Raw genomic sequence first — 20,659 nt, forward strand, 5'->3', positions numbered from 1 at the left:
GGCAGATTACTCGGATCCGGGTCTAATTCCAGAACAAAGAGCTGGTGGAGATCAAAATAAAGGACCGGAGGATGGTTAAAACTGGGGTGAGAGGACATCTCAAGGGTCTGTGGGAAAGAGCCAGCAAGGGCTTTGGGAGCTGAGCTCCCTTGAGACCCCTCTGACGTGCCCTGGGTCTCCCTCGTCCAGGGGGACCGGATGGACTGGGACGGGCAGACAATTCTACAGCAAGTGATGGTTCTCTCCACCCAAATCGTGTCTTCCTCCCACTGCTTGAAATCCTACCCTTATGATACCGGGCTCGAGATTTCACCAACCAGAGGCAGCACGCTTAGGATTACAAGTCAATTCAATCTGGTGGTATCCTGTGATCACCACCCTGAGCAAGTGGGAGTTGGGTTGAGGAGAAGAGGTTGAGAGAAGAGAGAAGAGACATGTGAAGGCCAGAGGGACACAGGAATGAGGGTTTTGAGAGCCAGGAGCCACATGAGGGCTCTGGGCACCATGGCTGCAGGGGGCAGGTACAGTGAATGTTCACTGAACACCAACCATATGCCAGATGTTACTCTGACTCTGGGGATAAACCTGGGAAATAAATGCTGCCCCCTCATTTACTTTAAGACATCGGTTTGTGCCAGATCTTGTTCCCTTCTCTTGTTCTCAGAGATCAGATGGAACAGCGGCTCTCGCTTCTGGAATTTTCTTCCCGGCCCATGGCCCTGAGTGTCAGTGTTGGGGAGTGGCCTCCAGGTGCCTCTACCTTTGGCCAAAGCCCCCACCCTAGCTGAGGGGGTCCATGCTCTGCCCTCAGGACTGTCTTCCCGTCACGGGGCCCCTGCTTCCCTCTCCATCCTCAGCCAGCAGAGGCGCGTCTGGGGTGGGTGAGGCTTGCTGAGGGGAGTGTGTGAGGACCTTGGATCCCACAAAGAAAGTGCTCATAGCTGTGGCTTCTCAGGGCTGCTGGCGGAGAGAGCCAAGGCTCAGGAGGAAACGTGGCTTGCTAAGAAAGACGGCCAGCTCCCGGGAGGCTCCGAAAAGGCAGGATGAAGACTCTGCCTCCTTGGCCTAGGCCTCCTTTCTCAGTACTTCTCAGCCCCTGAGTTGATGAGCTGCTCTGTTGAGGGGTATGCTCATGTGATCTGCAACGACTAACCTTTGTTGAGTTCTTACTTTGGCCTGGGCTTTGTACTAAATACACACGTGAACTTACTTAATCCTCCCAACAAACCTAGGAGGTAGGTGCTATTATTATTACTCCAGTTTTACAGGTGAGGAAACTGAGGCACAGAGACGCTCAGACGTGCAAAAGGTCAGACTTGCTCAAGAGAAAGCAGCAGATCCAGGGTCCCAGCCAGGTCATCCGGCTCCCAGTCCACGCAATTATCCACTGTGCTCTAATAGCTTCTATTCACTAACGAAATACTGGAGTTTAAAAATTATTTCACACACACACACACACACACACACACACACCAGAATGGACGCTAAGCCATCCCTAGAATGACGGCACTTTCGTACTTTGCATCACAACAAGCAACCTGTGACGGTGAGACGGAAATGGGGTCACAGCCAGTGCTGTGTGCATTTGGCAGATCTCTGGTCCCACCCATCTATTTGCAGCCGCCGGTGTCACCTACCACACAAGACAAAACTTTACTAACATCTGGTTCCTGGCACAGAGCTAGCCCACGCCTCTCAGACCTTCTTAGAGGGACGTGTGGCCAAATGGCCAGCTCCTGCCAAAGACCCAGGAACGGGAGGGATGTGACCAGCCCAGGCTCCAGGGAGGCTGTGCCTGCTCCTCCTGCTCCTGCCCTCTCCACCGCTGGGTGCTTGGGGCTCTGGGGCTTGGAGTAGTAGGGCCACAAACAGAACAGAGCCTGGGCCCCTAGGGGTGCACCCACCAACTAGGAACACCCTCCTTAGTCTCCTGAACAAAAAAAGAAACTTCTGTGGTACTTGAGCCACCGTAATGTTGGAGCCTACTGACTCCTACAGCCTCGCCTACTCTAACACACCATGTCCTGGCTTGTCCTCACAGCCCGACCTCAGCTGTGTTCAAGAGCCACAGACATTGAGGAGGGGACTTATGGAAACTTCAGGTTTCCCAGCGTTCCCACGTTCAAATAGCTATGGTCCTCTCCTCCCCCATCTGCTGTGGTCCTGACCGGCCCAGGAGGGAGAGGCAGGAGGGGGGTTGGGGTCCAGGCATGCATTACGTTACCGCATCTGTTTCCTTCCAGAGAGGTCCCGTTCCTCTTGGGGCTGCAGCCCGGGGGCCTCAGCGCCGGTGCCGGGGGGCCTCCGGGGGACAGGGGGCCGGTGCGGGGGCCCTCTCCGGAGTGCTGCCTCTTGCAGTACAGCGAGGAGGGCGCGGCGGGCGCGGGGCCCCGCGGGCCGAAGGCGGGGGCGGCGGGGTCCAGGCTGTAGCGGCTCATGCCTGCGGCGGCCGCCAGGCGGCACTCTGCGGCGGCGAAGGTCTTGGCTGCGCGGAAAGCAGGGAGAGAGGCGGCGATCAGAGAGCGGTTCCCGGTTCCGATTCCGGTTCCGATTCCGGGAGCCTGGCCCCCGTCTGGGCGAACCACCCCCAGCAGCAGGGCTGCGGCTGTGAGCACAGGGATGAGGAGTGGGCCCCTAGACACCATCCCAAATAGCTCACCTCCCGGCAGGGACACCCGCCTCCCCAACAAAGCTCATTCTGCTCGGCATGGGAGGTGTGTCCTCGGGAAAAGTAATGATCTTGGTGATGGATGACTTGGAAATAAAAGTCAAACCAAAGTCTTCCCCCTCCATGGCCTGGCCCCTCTGGCAGTGTTCTGGGGCTCATCTGAACACCCCTGCACTCTCTTCTCTGGCCCATCATCACTTACCCCTCCCCTGGCAATGTTGGAAAACTGGACCCCTCAGACCCTGCGGGCGGGGATGTAAAATGGTGTGGCCTCTTTGGAAAAACAGTCTGGCTCTTCTTCACATGAATAAAATAGAGCTATCATAGGACCACGCAATTGCACTCCTTAGACATGTACCAAGAGAAACAGGCACACGAAGATCTGTGCGTGAATGTGTACAGAAAAGTGCTCATAATTGCCAACACAAACCAAATGGCTACCAGCTGATGACCGATGAAACAAAAGGTGATAGTGCCACACAACAGAATATTACTCAGGCATAAAAAGAAACGAAGGACTGATACAGCTACAGGAGATGTGTCTTAAAACATTATGCCACATGAAGGAAGCCAGCCACAAAAGGCTGCCTATAAGGTGGTGCCATTCTATGAAATGTCCCGGAGAGGCAAATTTATAAAGACAAAAAAAAAATGGTTTTTTTGGCATGGAGGTTGAGGGGATAGAGGATGCTAGCTAAAGGGTATGTGATTTTGAGGTATTGAAAATGTTCTACAATTGGGGTTGCAGCTGCATATATCTGCAAATATACTAAGAACCACTGAGTGAGTGGATTGCATGATGTATAAATCACATCTCAATAAAGCTGTTTTAAAAGTCATGGCAGAAGCCCAGTGTTAGGTGTGAACACATTCATATATATATTTTTTTACAGAAAGGAAGAGAGAGGGATAGAGAGTTATAACATTGATGAGAGAGAATCATTGATCAGCTGCCCCTTGCACACCCCCCACTGGGGATGTGCCTGCAACCAAGGTACATGCCCTTGACCGGAATCGAACCTAAGACCTTTCGGTCCACAGGCTGATGCTCTATCCACTGAGTCAAACCAGTTTCGGCGTGAACACATTCTTGAGAGTGTTGTACAATCAAGCCAGAAGAGCACTTTGGCTGCTGGGCATGAGTAAGCCGAGCAGCCTAAGGGTGTGTGTGAGAAAAGGTATTTTCTCACAGTGCCCTGTGCCTCACCCTTTGTGGCAAATGGAGGGCGGCAGGGTGTCTTTAGAAACCTAGAACTCAGCACCTTCACCTGGATGGACTGTACTGCCTCTCTTCCCTCTGGGTCAGAAGACATCAGTAGGAAGATTCTAAAAGGGACCAGGCTCCAGAGCTATGTGTGAGGCTGCTTTGTGCATGGAGTGAGAAGGAGAAATACTAAACATCTACTGAGCACCCTCTCTGAGCCAGCATCGTTGTAAGTCATTACATCCCCTTTACAAGCCAGTTCTCATAGTCTGGGACACTGATCCTCTCTGTGTCTCCAGGGGCAGGTGCTCTGGTATGCCTGAGGAAGCAGCTCCCGTGGCATGGCATGCAGAAGGCGCTCAATAAGTATTGCTTGAGCAGGCATTTGGGCCAGTCTTGCAGAATATGCATTAAAATGCAGACTATAGTGAAAAAGAGATTGAACTGAAACATTCTGTTTATTAAATATTTTAAATCCAAATTAAATATGTCTATGGGATTCTGATAGTCTAAGGCAGAGAATGAGATAGATAACTCACCAATCTGCACTATAGTTGGAAAATACAGATGCAGATGGAAAACTGTTCTCCTATGATAATATGTGGAAATGGGAGACAAGGGAACAGACTATGATTGGTTTTGAAACCATGGATGGGATCAAAGGGCTGTGATCCAAATGAGTTCATTAGAAAGACAAACGGACATGAGAGAGCATCAGGCACCAGCCCTCTGCTCAGCAAAGGCTGGATCAGGGATTCCGAAGTCAGCTGGTGGACAACCACGGAGGCACCACCAAGCCCCAGCCATCAGGCGCACACACCAGGGTGCCCTTCAGAACTGATGAAAACTGCCTTCCCTCACCTTTATAAACAGGGGCACTGATGCTTACATCACGCCTGACAGATACAGCGAAGGCCATCATCCAGCCACGGGACTGCAAAGGACCTTCACAGCACACCCAGCCCAGTGCGTCCCCAAGGGTTCCATGCGTCCCTCTGGTGGGACAGGGAATGAGTGTAGGTGGGACTTGGGTGAATTAGTTTCCTAAGGCTGCAGAAATTACCAGTGAGTTGGTGGTTTAAAACAACAGAAAGGGCTGAAACCGGTTTGGCTCAGTGGTAGAACATCGGTCTGCAGACTGAAAGGTCCCAGGTTCGATTCCGGTGAGGGGCATGTACATTGGTTGCGGGCACATCTCCGGTAGGGGGTGTGCAAGAGGCAGCTGGTCGATGTTTCTCTCTCATCGATGTTTCTAGCTCTCTATCTCTCTCCCTTCCTCTCTGTAAAAAATCAATAAAATATATTTAAAAACAAACAAACAAAAAAAAAAAAAAAAACCCAGAAAGGTATTTTCTCACAGTTCTGGAGGCTGGAAGCCTAAAATCAAGGTGTCAGCAGGGCCAGGCTCTCTCCAAAAGCTTCAGGGGAGGGCCCTTCCTTCTCTCTTCTGGCTAATCAAAACCTTTACACTGTTCAAGCCTCGAAGCCACCCCCCAGAGAGGTAGGTAGGTGCATTACAGGTGCAGAGAACTTCTAGTAGCTTAAAAATTTAATAAAGTAGGACACGTGAATGGTTTGTTACCTAAAACTGCTATTTAAAGCCGGGAAAAAGAAGCACCAAATCTATATTTGGAGAGAGAACTACACTTTTCAAACGGTTTTGTGGCTGACGGGTGAGTGAACACCAGATGGGGCCAGCAGACTGGGATCGCCCAGCCCACGTGCCCAGCAGGGATCCAGCCCCTGCCACAGACTGGTGCAGACCACGTTCACGGTCCTTGTCTCCTGGCTTCTTAGAAAGTCCCTTCTCATCGGAAATGAGCTGTCTTGTGACCCTGGCACCTCCCATTAAACAAGAGGATTCCATCAGCTCAGCAAAGCAGGGCAAACAAAAGGTGTTTTATGCACTTCCCTTCTCTCACCCCCTCCTCTGTCCTGGAGGCTAAGGATCTTTCCTCCAGAAAAAGGAATAATCAGCTTTTGTCTGACACATGAGCCTGCTTACATGGACAGGCAAATGCACAATGAAGAAGCCTGCCACCTTTTCAGGGGTAGTGTAGGGAACTTCCTTTGCTAATCTGTGGAAAATGGTTTCCCCCAGCCCCTGTGTATGAAGCCGGTTAGTGAGGCTACTGAACACTCTAGAAGAGTTCAAGCCCACGCAAGCCTCAAGGGATACCTGCTTGTTTCTCTGAACCTGACGCCGGTCTAAGCCTCTCTGTTGGGGGAGCAAATGCCAGGGTCAGGAGTGTTCTCTCCCCCTGCTCCCCCTCCCCCACGGAGGCCTCTGCAGAGGCCTCCAGGATGCCTGGTGCAGCCCATTCCTGCTGTTGTGGGGGAGAGTCAGGCGTGGCACCCAGAGAACCTCCGAAGATGAGTAGGAAGAGGTGGATGGACAAGAAGAAAACAAGAACTAGAGAGCGAGAGAGCGAGAGAGAGAGAGAGCGAGAGAGAGAGAGAGAGAGAGAGAGAGAGAGAGAGAGAGAGAGAGCCACAAAGCGGCAGGAGCAGCACAGAGAGGGGAAGGGGTGCCCGCGTGTAAAACCACAGGCACTCCTGACCGAACTTCAGTTCAGCTGGCGTTGACCCTTGTCATTTAGAACAGGATACCAAAAGTCGCACAGTTAAGTGAACTTGGACTTGAAAAAATTAAACTGGCACTTAACTTGGATTCTCTAACCAGTGTTTCCCAAACTTTTGACATATGTGTACCCCTTCTATAATTTTCATAACACTGAGTATCCCTCGTACTCATGAGAACGTAGAATTAGGCGCAGCTAAGCACGGTGCAGTGCATATCCCCACCGAACTCCGGTGCAACGCGTACCCCCACCAAACTCCTCCCGTACCCCTGGGGGTACGCGTACCACACTTTGGGAAGCACTGATTGAAGCCTTGAAGAGCAAAATACCTCCATCTGCAAAATTATTCTTCAATAACACCTATTCATGCAATAATAACTGCCAAAATCCAGAGCTTTAGACACTATTTTCTTCTGTTCTTCCCCTCCCTCCCCGCCCCCCCGCCGCCCCTGTCTCTCTCCACACACACACATACACACACCCTCCTCTCCCCACCTTATCTCCCCACGTGGGTCAGAACCTCCCAATTGCAGGAGCAGCTGCCCAGACTGAACCCTTTCTACCATCGTCACTGCCACCTTCCCAGGCTGAGCCCGTGCCTTCTTGAGATCAGTTGCCAGCAGGTCTGCCCAGCCCAGCAGGCCACACAGCCCTGCCCAGGCTGGCAAGAAGGTCACCCAATCCCCCTGCCCTCCAGGTCAGTGCCCAGAGGGCTCCATGTGTGAACGGCTGGGCCGGTCTGCTTGAGAGATGGCCGCACCACAGAACTCTGGTCCGGAGACCAGATTAGAAAAGAAAGTACTACAGCCAGCCTGAAAACACTGCTACTCGGGCAGCTGGGAGCAACTGTGCCCCAGCTTCTCCGGGTGCCACCATCCAAGGAGCACAGCAGGAAGCTCTGAAATGCAAAGAAAGAGGCCACGGGGAGAGAGGCAGAAAGAGGAAGGGGCCGGAGGGAGAGCCCCCAGGGAGCAGCAGCCAGTCCCCAGCAGAGCTGAACCCGCCGCCCCTGCTCGATCAGGGGCATGGGCCATTGTCTCCTACCTCGGGGGACTCTGCCACCGGGCAGCCACACACGCTCCTCTGGGCGCCAGCCGTGCCCACACCTGCTCCGTGCCCGCCGTGGGAGGCAGAGAGGCCTCCCTCCGAGGGCTTCCTGTGGCAGGGCCAGCAGCTTCCCTCCGAGCCCTCAGCGGCTTTCACCCAGGCTCCGAGGGAGGTTTGCAGAGTTCCTTCTCTGGGCAGTCCCGCCCCTCGTTCTGGCTCAGATAAGCCCGTGGTGTTTTCCCAGAGGGCCCTCGGCCGCCTCTCGTCCCAGCCTTCCCGGTTCAAAGGGCACCGGGCCACACCACCTAGGAGGCTCAGCATTTCATTTGCTTCAATTAAATTTCCCCTTCACGAGGTCTCTGGCCTGTGCAGGTTTTCTCTTTCAGCTTGTCTCGAGGTTCAGCTCCCTGAGTCCTCAGAATCAACCTATGACCCCTCCTCTGGTCCATTTACATGCATTTATATCCTTTCTCCCCTAATGAGATGCACAGAAGCCAGCCATAATTCTAATGCCTGACACCTAAACGTCTTTACTCCTCCTTAGTGGTTCTGGTTTATCTACCCAATATTTCTGGTTTGCCTCAGACTTTGTTCTAAGCCTGTGGGTTGATTTCCTCCTGTGGAAATTTTGCCCAAAGGCAATTTCACCCAAAGTTAGCAGTTTGGGATCCTGAATGGCCTTTAGTTCTCAGGAGGAGAGCAGGTTGCGTAATCACCTCTCCACCAGCAGTTTTTCCGGGCCTCTGCCCCAAGGCCCATGGGAACTCCCCAGAGGAGGGGGAGGGAAAAGCGGGACACACACACACACACACACACACACACACAACGACTTCCACAATCACGCTCTGTTTCCTTAACAGTCCCCACACTTTGGGGATTTTCATAGAACTCTGAGGAAATGAAAAATTATTCTTGCCGAAACCGGTTTGGCTCAGTGGATAGAGCGTCAGCCTGCGGACTGAAAGGTCAAGGGCATGTACCTTGGTTGCGGGTACTTCCCTAGTAGGGGGTGTGCAAGAGGCAGCTGATCGATGATCCTCTCTCATCGATGTTTCTAACTCTCTATCCCTCTTTCTTCCTCTCTGTAAAAAATCAATAAAAAAATATTTTTAAAAAAGAAAAGAAAAATTATTCTTAATCAGAGAAATGCTGAGTCCTGGAATAGAGAGAAGATGCCTCGTAAGTTTCAGTTCTAAATGGACACCCTGACTTTTAGGAGGGCTCCCTATACTTCCAAGTGTTCATCTCGGGGTGCTCTGTGGAGAGGTCTCAACTACAAAGATGGTGGGAAACAGAATTCTGCCTGGAATCCCGTGAGCGAGCTGGGAAGCGGATCCTTCCCTCATTGGGCTTTGAGGTCCTTGCAACCGTGTGTGCGGGAGACACAAAGCCAGAGGACTCCGGCTGCGCCTGACTCCTGACTCATGGACACTGTGAGGTAACTAATGGTATTTGAAACCACCAAGTGCTGTCACACAGCAAAGGTAACTAATACAGATGGGGTGAGGTGATTTGTCTCCTTCCTCTTGACCCTGCATATCCCAAATGGAAGCTGTGATTATTAATTCAGTAGCAGCTAGGCTGTATCTGCTATGGAATAGCTGTCCAGTTCTCTGCCAGGAAAGTTATGGGTTTTCGTTCAGCAAAGGGTTTACAGCTTAGGGGTGAGACCCAGAAATTGCCCACTGAGAGGAGAGAGCGTGTGAGTTTATCTTAGAAGCTTACTGGGTTACTAAGTTGCTTTAGCTCCTCTTGGCATGCTCTGCCATTTTTACCCTCATTCTGATTGCCTGGTCAGAAGACACTGGTGTGGATAAGCGAAGCGGCAGATACTGCCTTAGGGCCCACCACAGGACCACAGGGTATCAGTCCAGGGGAACAGTCCAAAGGGGTAGATAGTCTCAATCATAGCTACTGGGAGCCCTGAGGGTTTGGGAACAGCTACTAGTTCATCTCATATTCTTGGTCCTTTGTTCCCATCTGTCTTGTGGTTTCTGAGTTCTGATGTATGATTGGAGAACTTGGTCACCATCTTCTTGGATCTCCTTCGAGGCCTGGCCCATCCCCTATGTCCCTTCCATCACAGACAGAAGACTCTTGGGACAGAAGATTCTGCAGCTGACCCAGGAATCCCCTTGTCTGGCCAGTTGGGGGCTGATGGGTAGGGGTGTCACATGAGGCACAGTTAACCTCACAAAGAAGCAGATTGCTAGTAGATATTTTATTTGAAGAGAGAGCATGGGGCAGGGGCAGGGGTGTGTTTCAGAGAATTTCTGAGACGAGCCCTGTAGGAAGAAGGAGTCCATATGTCCTCTTTCTATGGGCTCATGTTTTCCTCCTCAGCCCCTCACAGAAGGAGCTCTCCAAACAGCCAAGAGCCTCGTGGACATTTGCTGTCACCATTCTGCTCCTCTGATCTTGGGTATTGGCATCTTTAATCCACAAAATGATTTCTCTTGTGATCCAAATTTTTTTAGTTGCATTTTAATATAAACACTTTCTATTAAAATATTATGAAATTGGTCAACATGATTCAATATCATGCCCTTTGTCACATATTTGACGTACTGTGGGAGGCTTCAACAACTTAATTGGAACAGTCATTCATTTGTTCATTCATTCTTTTAACCAATAATTATTGAATACGTAGCTTGTGCTTCCTCGGTATCTACAGGACTCAAAGGAGAACCTAAGCCTTCTAATGGAAAGGAATCCAATAGATTAGTGAACATTGTAAAAAGTCTATTTTAAATTCTACAAAAGCCAGGCTTTTCTATAGAGGTTATATTTTTCCCTTTGACTCAATGTTTTAAAACATGTACCGATATTAGAATTGAATGAATAACATCATTGAAAATATAATTAATAGCTTTCCCTAAATGAATCCTATTGGCACACAGGCAGAACTCAGATTAGGAACCCCACATTGGCAAATGCTCTCTACTCCATGCTCGGAAGATACATGAGGCCTTAGAATCTGATACAGAACTTATGGACACACTTCTTTTAAGCTTTCCATCAAACTCTCTGTGAGGGTTCTTAAAACCTGAGCTTGACAATGATACTTTGTTCTCCTTCCAAATGACCCCCTCGGCTTGAGACCCAGACAGCTCACCTTCTTCCCATGGCCCATGGCTGTGACGGGACAAACACAGCTCTGCAACGTACCAATCAGTGGTCTGCACCAGGAGACCACAGCTGCGGTGAAATCTGGAGTAACACTCTTCTTTCCTTCCTTTCCTTTTCCCATCTCTCTTTTCATCATCATTTAAAGCACCAGATAAACTGTGCCTCGTGTCTGGCGGGGCAGGCCACTTGGTGTGGGTTTTGCAGAGCAAGTGCTCCTATGTCTGGAGTGAAGGGCTCTGCCTGGTCCCTGGATGTCACCCAGCAAGGACATAGCTGGAGCACAAGGACGAGGACGAAACACTCCTTGGGGCCAAGTTAGAGAAGCCAGGAGAACAGAGGATCAGTGTGCTTGGAATGCAGTTTCCACCTATGAGATTTTGCTGAATGGGAGCTGCGGGATGTTTTGTTCTTTTATTTTTATTTTATTTTTCTAAAATATATTTTATTGATTTTTTACAGAGAGGAAGGGAGAGAGATAGAGAGATAGAAACATTGATGAGAGAGAAACATCTATCAGCTGCCTCCTGCACAACCCCCCCAGGGGATGTGCCTGCAACCGAGGTACATGCCCTTGACCGGAATTGAACCCGGGACCCCTCAGTCTGCTGGCTGACGCTCTATCCACTGAGCCAAATTGGTTTCAGCATGTTTTGTTCTTTTACATCTTTGCTAGAAGAAGTTGACACAGGTGTACCTACCACAAGCCACTTGTGAACATGTGTTTTGTGTGTCAGGTTCCTCCACTGAGAAATCGGACACTCCCCCCGCCCCGCAGCAAGTGTTAGGACCCTGCAGACAGACTAGCTGGGAAGGAAGAGTGGGGTCAGGGTTCTCCCCACTTCCTTTCTGTGTGGCCTCCGCTCTCTGGCTTTCGTGCATCACAAGTAGGGGGAGCCCAATCAATGACTGCCGACTCACTCAATGGATGCTTCTGTGTCAAGGAACTCATGCCACTGGACAAACTCTGTTTCCTCTTTGGAATAAACAGTCTTTTGGAAACGTAGATGTTCTCCGTAGAGCTATGATAGTAGACAGATTTATAGTTCAACATGGAAGCAGATTTGGTTCCTAAATGCTGGATGCATAAGTCCCACCATAATGAAACACACTGGGGGAGTGCCTGCTTCTCCAGTAGTTTTCCAGCTCAAACACCACAGCCAAGGAACAAAAGCATCAAGCCTCACACATAAATGTCCTTCCTTACCTCCCACCCCTACCATCCGCCTATCAAAAGAGCTTCTCGACAAAAAGTAAACTGTTTGTTCCCATCATGTTGCACCTTCAAAAGGCAGGAAACCAATCTCTACATTAGGTCCTGCAGAAGCGTTCAGCTACCACATCTGTGGTTTCCAGATCACCCCTACTCCTGCTGAGGAGACAATTTGGTCTGTTGTCTTGCACACAACTTAAGTCAGTAAATATTCACCGCAGACTCGTTACGACTCAGGCTCTGCTGGGAACTGTGTGGCCCTCTCCCCAGGCCTCTCAAGCAGAGCGATGAGATCTGGACCCAAATTCCAGGATCAAGCGCCACTGTGGGTGTGTACACAGTGCTTGGGGAGCAGAGGCCCTGCTGCAGGTGGTTGCCAGTCCACACTGAGAAAGTTGCTTTCCTTTCTTTCACCCTCCTCCCCAGCCCTGCAAACATCTTCTTTTTCGTCTGTATTTGCACATGTGCCCTCCCCCTGACCTCTCTGATCCCTTTTACCCTATCTTCCTTTCTAGCCCATGGTTACCTCCATGGGACACTGGGTTAGCTTTAGTGGCAACATTTTTACAGGGGAGGCATTGTCCTCGCAGAGGAAAACTTGTTTTACTGAAAACACGAAGTACATTTTCCTGTGTAAGCAGGACTCGGTCAGCCCACCCTTGTCGCTCAAGGTGTGGCCCCCAACCATTAGCAGCAGCACTGAGAGCACCTGGGCACTCGCTGGAAAGGCAGACTCTCAGGCTCACTCCAGCACCCCTCCCCCGACTCCACCCCACCCCCACCCCCCCGGAGCCAGATTCAGCTTGTTAACAACATTTCCAAATGGTTCCTGAGTACATTAAAATTTCAGAAGCACTGGCTAAAACTTATTTATAATTGAGATATTTCTTTTTTCAGTATTCAAAGGTAAGGTACACTTTTCCCCTTAATCATTTCATGATGTCTAACCGAACCACAAATGTTATCAGGTCCATGTTTCTGTCTCCATTCTCCTGAAGCACCCAGAGAGCTGCTCTAGTTTCTAAAACACAAACCACGGGTGGCCGTCAGTTAATAGACCTGGAGAAAAATGACTAAGTCTCTGGTCTCAAGCCAAGAACTACCTTCCAGACTGAATTTAGGCGGCTGAGTAGGTCTGAAGCCTGGTTTCCCCTGGACACAGAAGAAAGATCATTTGGTGAAAGAGTTTATATTTCAAAAGTCTGAGGGAGGGTTTGGAAGAAGCTCTTTCTCTGGTCCAATGGGAGCCCTCTCTCTTAGTTTCCTCACCTTCACCTTGAAAGGCCCCTTCGCTGGGGCTTCTGGGGCCCCCTGACCTCCTGCTGTCCAGCACTACCCTCTGACATTTCCACAGGTGACTCAACCTGGAAGGGACCAGAAAGAGCATCTTGCCAGAGTTCCCCCTTCTGGCCCTAACTGGACACCTACATGTGTCACCAATAGTGGGGACATCACTACCACCCAAGCAGCCTTGGGTGGCTTTGACTTTGAAAGGTCTTTACAATGTCAACTCCACTTGACTTCTGAGGGAACTATCTTCTGAGAGTTCCACCTGGTTGTTCAGCTGCCAAGTTCTCCACCTAGAAGAGTGTTCCCTACATTGATGCTTCCCAAACTTTGCTGTGTGTCTTCGAAACACCTGGCACCTGGTGTTTCGAAGAGTGTGGGAGGCTTCTTCCAAATCCTTCCTCAGATTTTTGAAATAGAAACTCTTTCACCAAACTCAGCAGCAGCAGCAGCCTCATCTGGCCTGGGAGGGTAGGTATACCTGGGACCACCTGCCGGCAAGGGGAAGACAGATGGACAAAGCCTACCTGTCTCCATCCTGCCTTCCTGGTTCTCCGGGGCTTCCTCAGAGGCACTGGAGCGCCTGGGGAAAGGCTGGTGGCTGAAGAGGTCATCGCACAGGAGGCTTCGGCACAGCTTGGCGAGGAAGCGGAGGACGTACCCGACGCTGTTCACCACAGGCAGGCTCCGCAGGTGCTGTTTCCCATCAAAGGACGCCGAGACTGGAAAACCAGACAGCGGCTCAGAGCAGGGCCCTGGGGAAAGCCACACACCTCAGGCCCGGGGAGGGGGGTTTTGTTGGCTCAGTTTTGTTTCTAGCTCACCTTCGTTTGGATTCCACCTGTTTATTTTTGTTGTCTTTTTTTTTTTTTTTTTTTTCAAGAATGCCCTGTTTCTGTTCCAGGATGCCATCCAGGAGACCACCTTGGGGGTAGTTGTGGTGTCTCCTTGGACTCCGCTGGCTTGTGACTAGTTCTCAGCTTTTCCTTGCTTTTCATGACCTTGATAGTTTTTAAGCGTAGTGGTCAGATATTTTGTAAAATGTCCCTCAATTTGGGTTTGTCTAATTTTGCCTCATTATTTGACTGGGGTGATGAGTTTGGGGGAGGAAGACCACAGAGATGAAGTGCCTCCTCATTGCAGCAGGTTAGGTATACATGACATCACTGAGGTTTAACCTTCCCCTGGCCAAGACAATGTTTGCTGCACTTCTCTATTCTCTCCATTTTCTTATTGCCTTACAAAGAAGTCACAAGGTCCTTCCCACTCCACAGTAGTAGAGGAATTAAGCTCTACCTTCTGGAGGGAGAGAGTCTCTATAGCATTTACAATCCTTGTAGAAGGAAGAAGTCTGTCTCCTCCACTTATTTATTTATTTGTTCAATCATTTGTTATTATCAGTACAGATGCATTGTATTTATTTTGTACTGTGGTTATCCAATACTATGTTACTTACTTTGTTGATCAAATTGTCCAAGCTTTTAGGATGACACCTGTGTCTCTATGACATGCCCTCATTTTTTTAGCAACTCTTCAGTTACTGTCACTTCAACATGTTCCAAGTTCATCTTGTCTTTTCTCTGACCCAGCCCTAAACTCAGCCGTTTCTCCAACAGCTCTGGTTCCATTTACTGACAATTGATATTTAGAAACCAAGATTAACTTGATTGGAAACTCAGCAAGGCTAAGCTTTTGGGAGATATAAGAGGTGATCAGAGCTAGTTTTTATTTCAAACACAAAAACAAATAAAAATACCCATTTTAATTAGAAATCAAAATAACCCATTTCTCTTGTGTAGCCCTTTATAGTGTGACAAGAGCTTTAATACCCAGGACCTCATTTAGGTCTCCCGACTGTCCTGTGAGGAAAGTGGGAAGGTTGCCCCATGTTACAGATGAGGACACTGCAGAGGGCCTGGTTTTTCCAGCTCCTGGGGCCTCTAAGGGGACTTGCCTGTCATTTCCATGTTCCAGGTGGCCCTGATTAAGAGAAGCAGCCAAGGAATTCCCAAATGCTCACCAAGGGGTCATCTCAGCCATTCAGATGCCCTAGCAATTCCTTCCTGGTGTGGGTACTGTTGTCTGCCTCCAATACCATAGGCGACGGGGTGTGTTGAAAACTGAACACACAGTGGGAGGGTCTGGGACATCAGGTCTGGCCCATAAATCACTGTACATACTTTCCTGGAGGAGCCTGGGAGATCAAATAAGTGGGGAAATTCCACCTCCTGGAGGAGGACATGGATTTGTGAGATCAAAAAGTCTGCCCCTGCGGGAGAGGGTGGTAAGGTGGAGCATCCCAGCAGGTGTGCAGGGAGTGGGTGTGGGGCACAGTAGGACTGGTTCCTGAGGCCCAGCAGTTCGATTCCTTTGGCCCATACATTTGCCATGAGAATATTTGGAAAGCAGTGCCCCAAGAATCAGGTTCTTGTTGGAGAGTGTGTGGGGGAGGGAGGAGGTAGGGGGCGGGGCGGGGGGTGTCTGGCTATTTATCCTTGAGTCCTTCCCTAAATCACCTCAGTGCTGTCACTTAGCTTTGCTGAGCTTCCCTAACCCTAACCCTAACCCTAACCCTAACCATCAGTAACACGAAAGGCCACCTGGTCACTTCTTGGCCTCAAAGTGGTGGCACGAGGAGTCCCCTCGGTGCTACTGCGTTCTCCAAGACACTAAGACCAAGCACTCAGCCCTGGCCTTCCTGGGAATCCTTCAGCCAAGGGAAACTTGGCGAGGCTCTGCCCACACTCACGTTGGTGCCAGGCAGCACCGAAGCTCCTCCCCAGTGCCAAGGCCCCTGAGGCCACAGAAAGGCTGAGCAAGAAAGCAGGGAAAACAAGGTCAGCTCTCCCAGGTTTGGGGGCAGGAGCCATAAAGAATCAGTCAGGTGGGATTTGCTCAAGAAGGTGGGCACACAGTACAGGAGGGGCTTTCTCTTAGCACCTGTGTCTGGAGCCCTGCTATTTAGCAGGGAAAAGGACAGGCGTTTGATCTCAGGTTGCAGCCCAGGAGAGAGCCTGGCTCTCACACAGAAGCCAGGAGGAGAACAGCCAAGAAGCTCTTGGAAGCTTCTCGCAGCAGGTCTCTCCTCCTAGCCTCTCTCGGTGCAGTGCTTGTACCTCTGCTCACATCTGCTAAAGTCTCTTAAAAGTCACCCTGGGTCAGACACATGCACTTGGACCTAGCCAAGCTCTATTTTAATCCACTACCAGCAAGTCAGACCCAGCTTCCTGCTCAGAGGGAGCTCTAGAAGGTGGGCAGCCCATAGGGATCTGGAGTTATGGACACAGACAATAGGGTGGTGAAGGCCCAGAGCAGGGGGTGGTGGCAGGCTAGAAAGGGTTGGGGGGGGGGGGGGGGCAGGAAGAGGACATATGTAATATTTTCAACAATAAGGAATGAATGAATAAAAGAATAAGTGAATGAAACGTGCTGCTTTGGTTCTTCAGGAAGGAGCCACAATGGAGTCCTCTTTCCCCCATTCTTGGCCAGTCAGCAGGGTCGCTAGCATGGACCCATTGCTGGGAATCTTATCCCTTTTCCTTGCTGATATGGAGGCTGTGCCCATGATGCTGGGCCAGAGAAAACACCACGCTGTCCCCGTAGAGTCAAGGGTGACAACCACTGTGTAGACCGCCTCCACTAAGACATCTGAAGTGGGCAGAGCTCCTGATTCCACCGCTTACTTGAGGTGACAACTTCTGCTGCCTCTGGAAGCTATTGGGTTGGGGCTGAAACTGGAGATGGGCAATGACAGTGAGAGAAGGGATTGACTTTGAAGGCTCTTGTTTAAAAAAAAAAAACATGCCCTGGGAGATGGAGTTGGCCTGCATGGCCATCGGTGCCATGAAAAAGGCACTGAGAGTAAAGGAGAATAAAGAGTGACAGGGGCTGATAAGCTGATCAAGAACGAGCTCTTTAACAAGGAGGTATTCAAGTAAAAACCTGAAGGAAGTTCAGGAGCAAGTCACATGGACAGCTGGGGAAGAATATTCCAGAAAGAAAGAATAGCAGGTGCGAAGACCCTGGGGCACGAGCATGGCTAGAGGACACGGGAGGAACAGCAAGGAGGAAGCTGTGGCCAGGGCAGGGTGGGGGACTTGGGAGAAGTGACCAGGAGATCCAAGAGGTGGTCAGAACCAGGTCACATAGGGCCAGTAGTCCCTTGTAAGGACGTGGGCTTTTTCTCAGAGTGAAATTGGACCGTTGAGGCTCTGGGGCACAGGATGGGTGTGATCTGGCTTATATTTTTTAAAGAACCAGAGTGGTTGCTGTGGGTGGTGAAAGGGGCTGGATTCCAGATATATTTTGATTAGAGCAATAGGACTTACTGAGGGTTGGAGGTGGGGGTGGGAGAAAGAGGAGTCAGGGGTGAAGTTTCAGGGGTGAGGTCATCTTGTCCAAGTGTGGGAGCATCTTCTCCTTGAGCTCTGAAGGAGGCTCTCAGCACACAGGCTCGTGAAGGGCTCTGGAGCCCACCAGACCCCGGCCACAACCACTGTCCCCCCAGACAGGGCATGGCTGCTTTGCCCTTCAGAGACACCCGTACCTTCCTCATGCACCTGCCCCAGAGCCTTACCCGAGACCATCTCACCGCCATAGCCCTGCTTGACCAGGGAGAAGACCAGCTTCTGCTGGTGGGCACAGTCGATGCACGCCTGCACGGCCTGCTGCAGGACCGCCGACGGCCGCTCGGGCCCGAAGTGCTCCGGGAGCTGCTGCAGCTTCCTCCTCTCCAGGTAGGGCCCAGCGTTGGCCTGCTTGTTGATGTAGAGGCAGACTGTGGAAACAGACCCCAAGTCCTCAGCACAGTGCACATCAGCCAGGGAGCTGCTCCCTCGGCCCTGGCCTTGGAAAGCTGAAAAGGGGCAAAAGTGGGAGCGATTCTTCCTACCTAGTAAGCAAAAGAGGCAAAGAAGCCCATTGCCCCAACTGCCAGGGCTTGTTCCTAAGAGGGCCTCCTGGTTGGGGACAGATGGACAGGTGGGTCTGCTGTGATGCACTCAGATCTGACAGCTATGGGAGCCCATGTGGACACCGTGTATAAATGCACTTTCCTGCTGGGCATGTACCCATACAGTATATTCCCATCTTCTCCAAGGGAGCAGTCAAGCTACACATGCTGTCTGCCACTTTTGATGAGTGAAAACATCAATATAATGTTGATTGCTCCAAAAACTATGCATTCAACAGCTGAAAAGAGTGCTATTTACAATTTCAGGGAAGATAATCAGCCACTATTCAGGTGAGCACAATCAATGGGTTTCCACAGACCTGAAGTAAAAATAGTTTGAGCACAAGCCCCCAAATGTGTATCTATTTATTTATAGGGCATATTCAGTCTTGCCTTTATTGATGGATTGTTTACGTTTTAAAACATAACTGAGAAAAATAAATTTTTAAAGGATGAGATAAAAACATATATTAATAATAGGTATCACATTTTCTTTTGTACATTGACTCTCTTCTTCTGTCTCCTTCCCCTGCCCCTTCCCTTCCCCAGCCCTACCCCAGAGCATGAGCATCTTGCCTTGGGGGCCACTGATGCAAAGGCGAGTTGAAGAGGGACTTTAAGAGGACACCAATAGTGTTACTGAACAGTAATAATAAAGGCAAAGAAAATCCGTTTTCATTGACCGCCTATCACATTCCAGGCACTTTGTATATTTTATCTTGTTTCATTTTGAAGACAAGCTTGGATTTAGGTGTTATTCCTCCTTTACTACTGAATAAACTGAGGCTTCACGTGGTTAGAGGGATTCGTGTCTGTAATTAGTGGAGCAATAGGGATTTGGACTCAGCCTTTTTGAGGTCAAAACCTATGCCCTTTTCAATCTACCAGGCTGCCTTCTCTTCCACTCATCCCAGGTGATTAAGTAAATATAATTAACAAGAACCTTCATGCCAGACACCATGCTAGGCCTTACAGAGAAAATGGTGAACCAAGCCAATGAGGTCCCTGGCTTCACAGGTCTCAGTGGGGAGGCAGGCCTACTCAGAAAGTCACAGGGACTGACGTGGGACTGGACTGTGAGAAACACTGGTGCTAGGAGAGTCTGAGAGAAGCCTTTGGCACACAGGCTCACAAAGGGCCCTGGAGGCCTACAGATGGAGCATAGCCCCTGGCCACCACCACCATCCCAGGCCTGAGATTCCCTGAGGACCTGGCAAGAGGCCCTTGAAGGAGGCAGGTGTGCCTGAGCTGAGATACAAGGGAGACACAGGATGACCGGAGGGAAGATCATTCCAGTTGGAGAGAAGAAACTGTGCTAAGATCCTATAGTGGGCCCCAGGGACTAAGCAGAGCAGTGGGCTGGATCACAGAGGGAGGGAACTTACAGGGCTTTGTTGGCCATAAATGGGAGGAGAATGAAGGAATTTAGGTGGGAGGGAAAAGGGCAGTGCAGTGGGGTTGTGATGAGGAGAGAGTGTGTAGGAGGGACTGTGTGTGTGTGTGTGTGTGTGTGTGTGTGTGTGTGTGTGTGTGTGTTTGACAAAATCTGATTGCTGCTATTCTTACCATGGCTGGTTGGTGAATGTCCCATGAGAGACACTGGGCTGAGTGCTACCCTGACTGAATTGGAAGGTACCAGGTGGAATTAAAGGAGATTAGGATCCTTGGGAGATCTGGAAGTACAAATAGGAGTGGAAACTCTTCAAGGTAAGCAGGCTCACCATTGGTGCAAAGTAAACCTGGATTTGGAAAGAAAAATCTAGGCCCCCAGCTACTCCTCCCAGTCCCACCCCAAGGCAACCAGCTGAACCCAAGATACACTGAAAACCAAGTTTCACATCATCCAAATTGTGAGACATTTAAACTCACATTCTCAGAGAATCTGGTCATCCTATCTGCTGTCTAGCTAACAGAGTAAATCTTTTATTTGAGCTATGTCGATGATAGCTCTCTAATTCATAAAGAAACTGTTCAATGACAGACAGGCCATCTCAGCCTTGGAGTTCATTCTCCTGACCTACCTGTGAGAGCCTGAGGGACTCCCAAGCTGGGGATGGTGGCTGCGTCCTGAGGGATGGAGCTGAGGTCGGGCTCCGGCGTACTCCGTAGAGGTGAGAGGGCCAACGGGGTCAGGAGAACTGGAGACTTGAGCTGTAAGAAAGAGCCCATTTGGTCAATGAAAATCTGGAATGCTCTCAGAATATTTCCTGGGTGGCAGTTAACCTTGGCTAATCTATCACGCTGCCACCCCTTTCTACTCTGCAGCTTTGGGGGCTGAACTTCAGATTCCTGTCCATGTCCAAGAGTCATGTTTGGGGTCACACTCAGAGGTCAGCTTAACCAGAACTTCATTTGAACCAAGGAAAGTCTAAGAAACTTTCATAGCCCAGGGGAGCCTAAGAAGATACAATGATTAAGTGCAATGTGGTGTCCTGGATGGATCCTGAAATGGAATAGGAAAAAAACCTAATGAATCTGAACAAAATATGGACATTATTTGATAATGATGGCTCAGCAGTTGTAACAAATGTACCACAGTAATATATGATACTAACAACAGGAGATACTAGGTATGGGTATA

General features: G+C 50.1%; 1 protein-coding gene across 10 annotated transcripts in view; it reads right to left on the reverse strand.

The window, feature by feature from the left end:
* Window positions 1-20,659, reverse strand: part of SCML4 (Scm polycomb group protein like 4) — a 76,649-nt gene that overhangs the window by 17,257 nt on the left and 38,733 nt on the right. For 6 of the 10 annotated variants that reach the window (XR_014795579.1, XR_014795580.1, XR_014795582.1 and 3 more), the window contains 4 exons: window positions 20,100-20,229; window positions 17,704-17,904; window positions 13,655-13,849; window positions 2,225-2,485 (listed from right to left, as the gene is read on the reverse strand). Coding sequence is in view for 2 of the 10 variants with exons in the window: in XM_084890554.1 (XP_084746680.1) it covers window positions 2,225-2,485; window positions 13,655-13,849; window positions 17,704-17,904; window positions 20,100-20,229 (787 nt within the window). In the remaining 8 variants the exon portion in view is untranslated. Of the gene's footprint in view, window positions 1-2,224; window positions 2,486-9,530; window positions 11,650-13,654; window positions 13,850-17,703; window positions 17,905-20,099; window positions 20,230-20,659 lie in introns of those variants that run through there. The other 4 variants (XR_014795585.1, XR_014795581.1, XM_084890555.1 and 1 more) reach the window with 4 other exon arrangements.

This window comes from Pipistrellus hanaki, assembly GCF_964339955.1.
Source record: "Pipistrellus hanaki genome assembly, chromosome: 7".
NCBI classification, from domain to species: domain Eukaryota; kingdom Metazoa; phylum Chordata; class Mammalia; order Chiroptera; family Vespertilionidae; genus Pipistrellus; species Pipistrellus hanaki.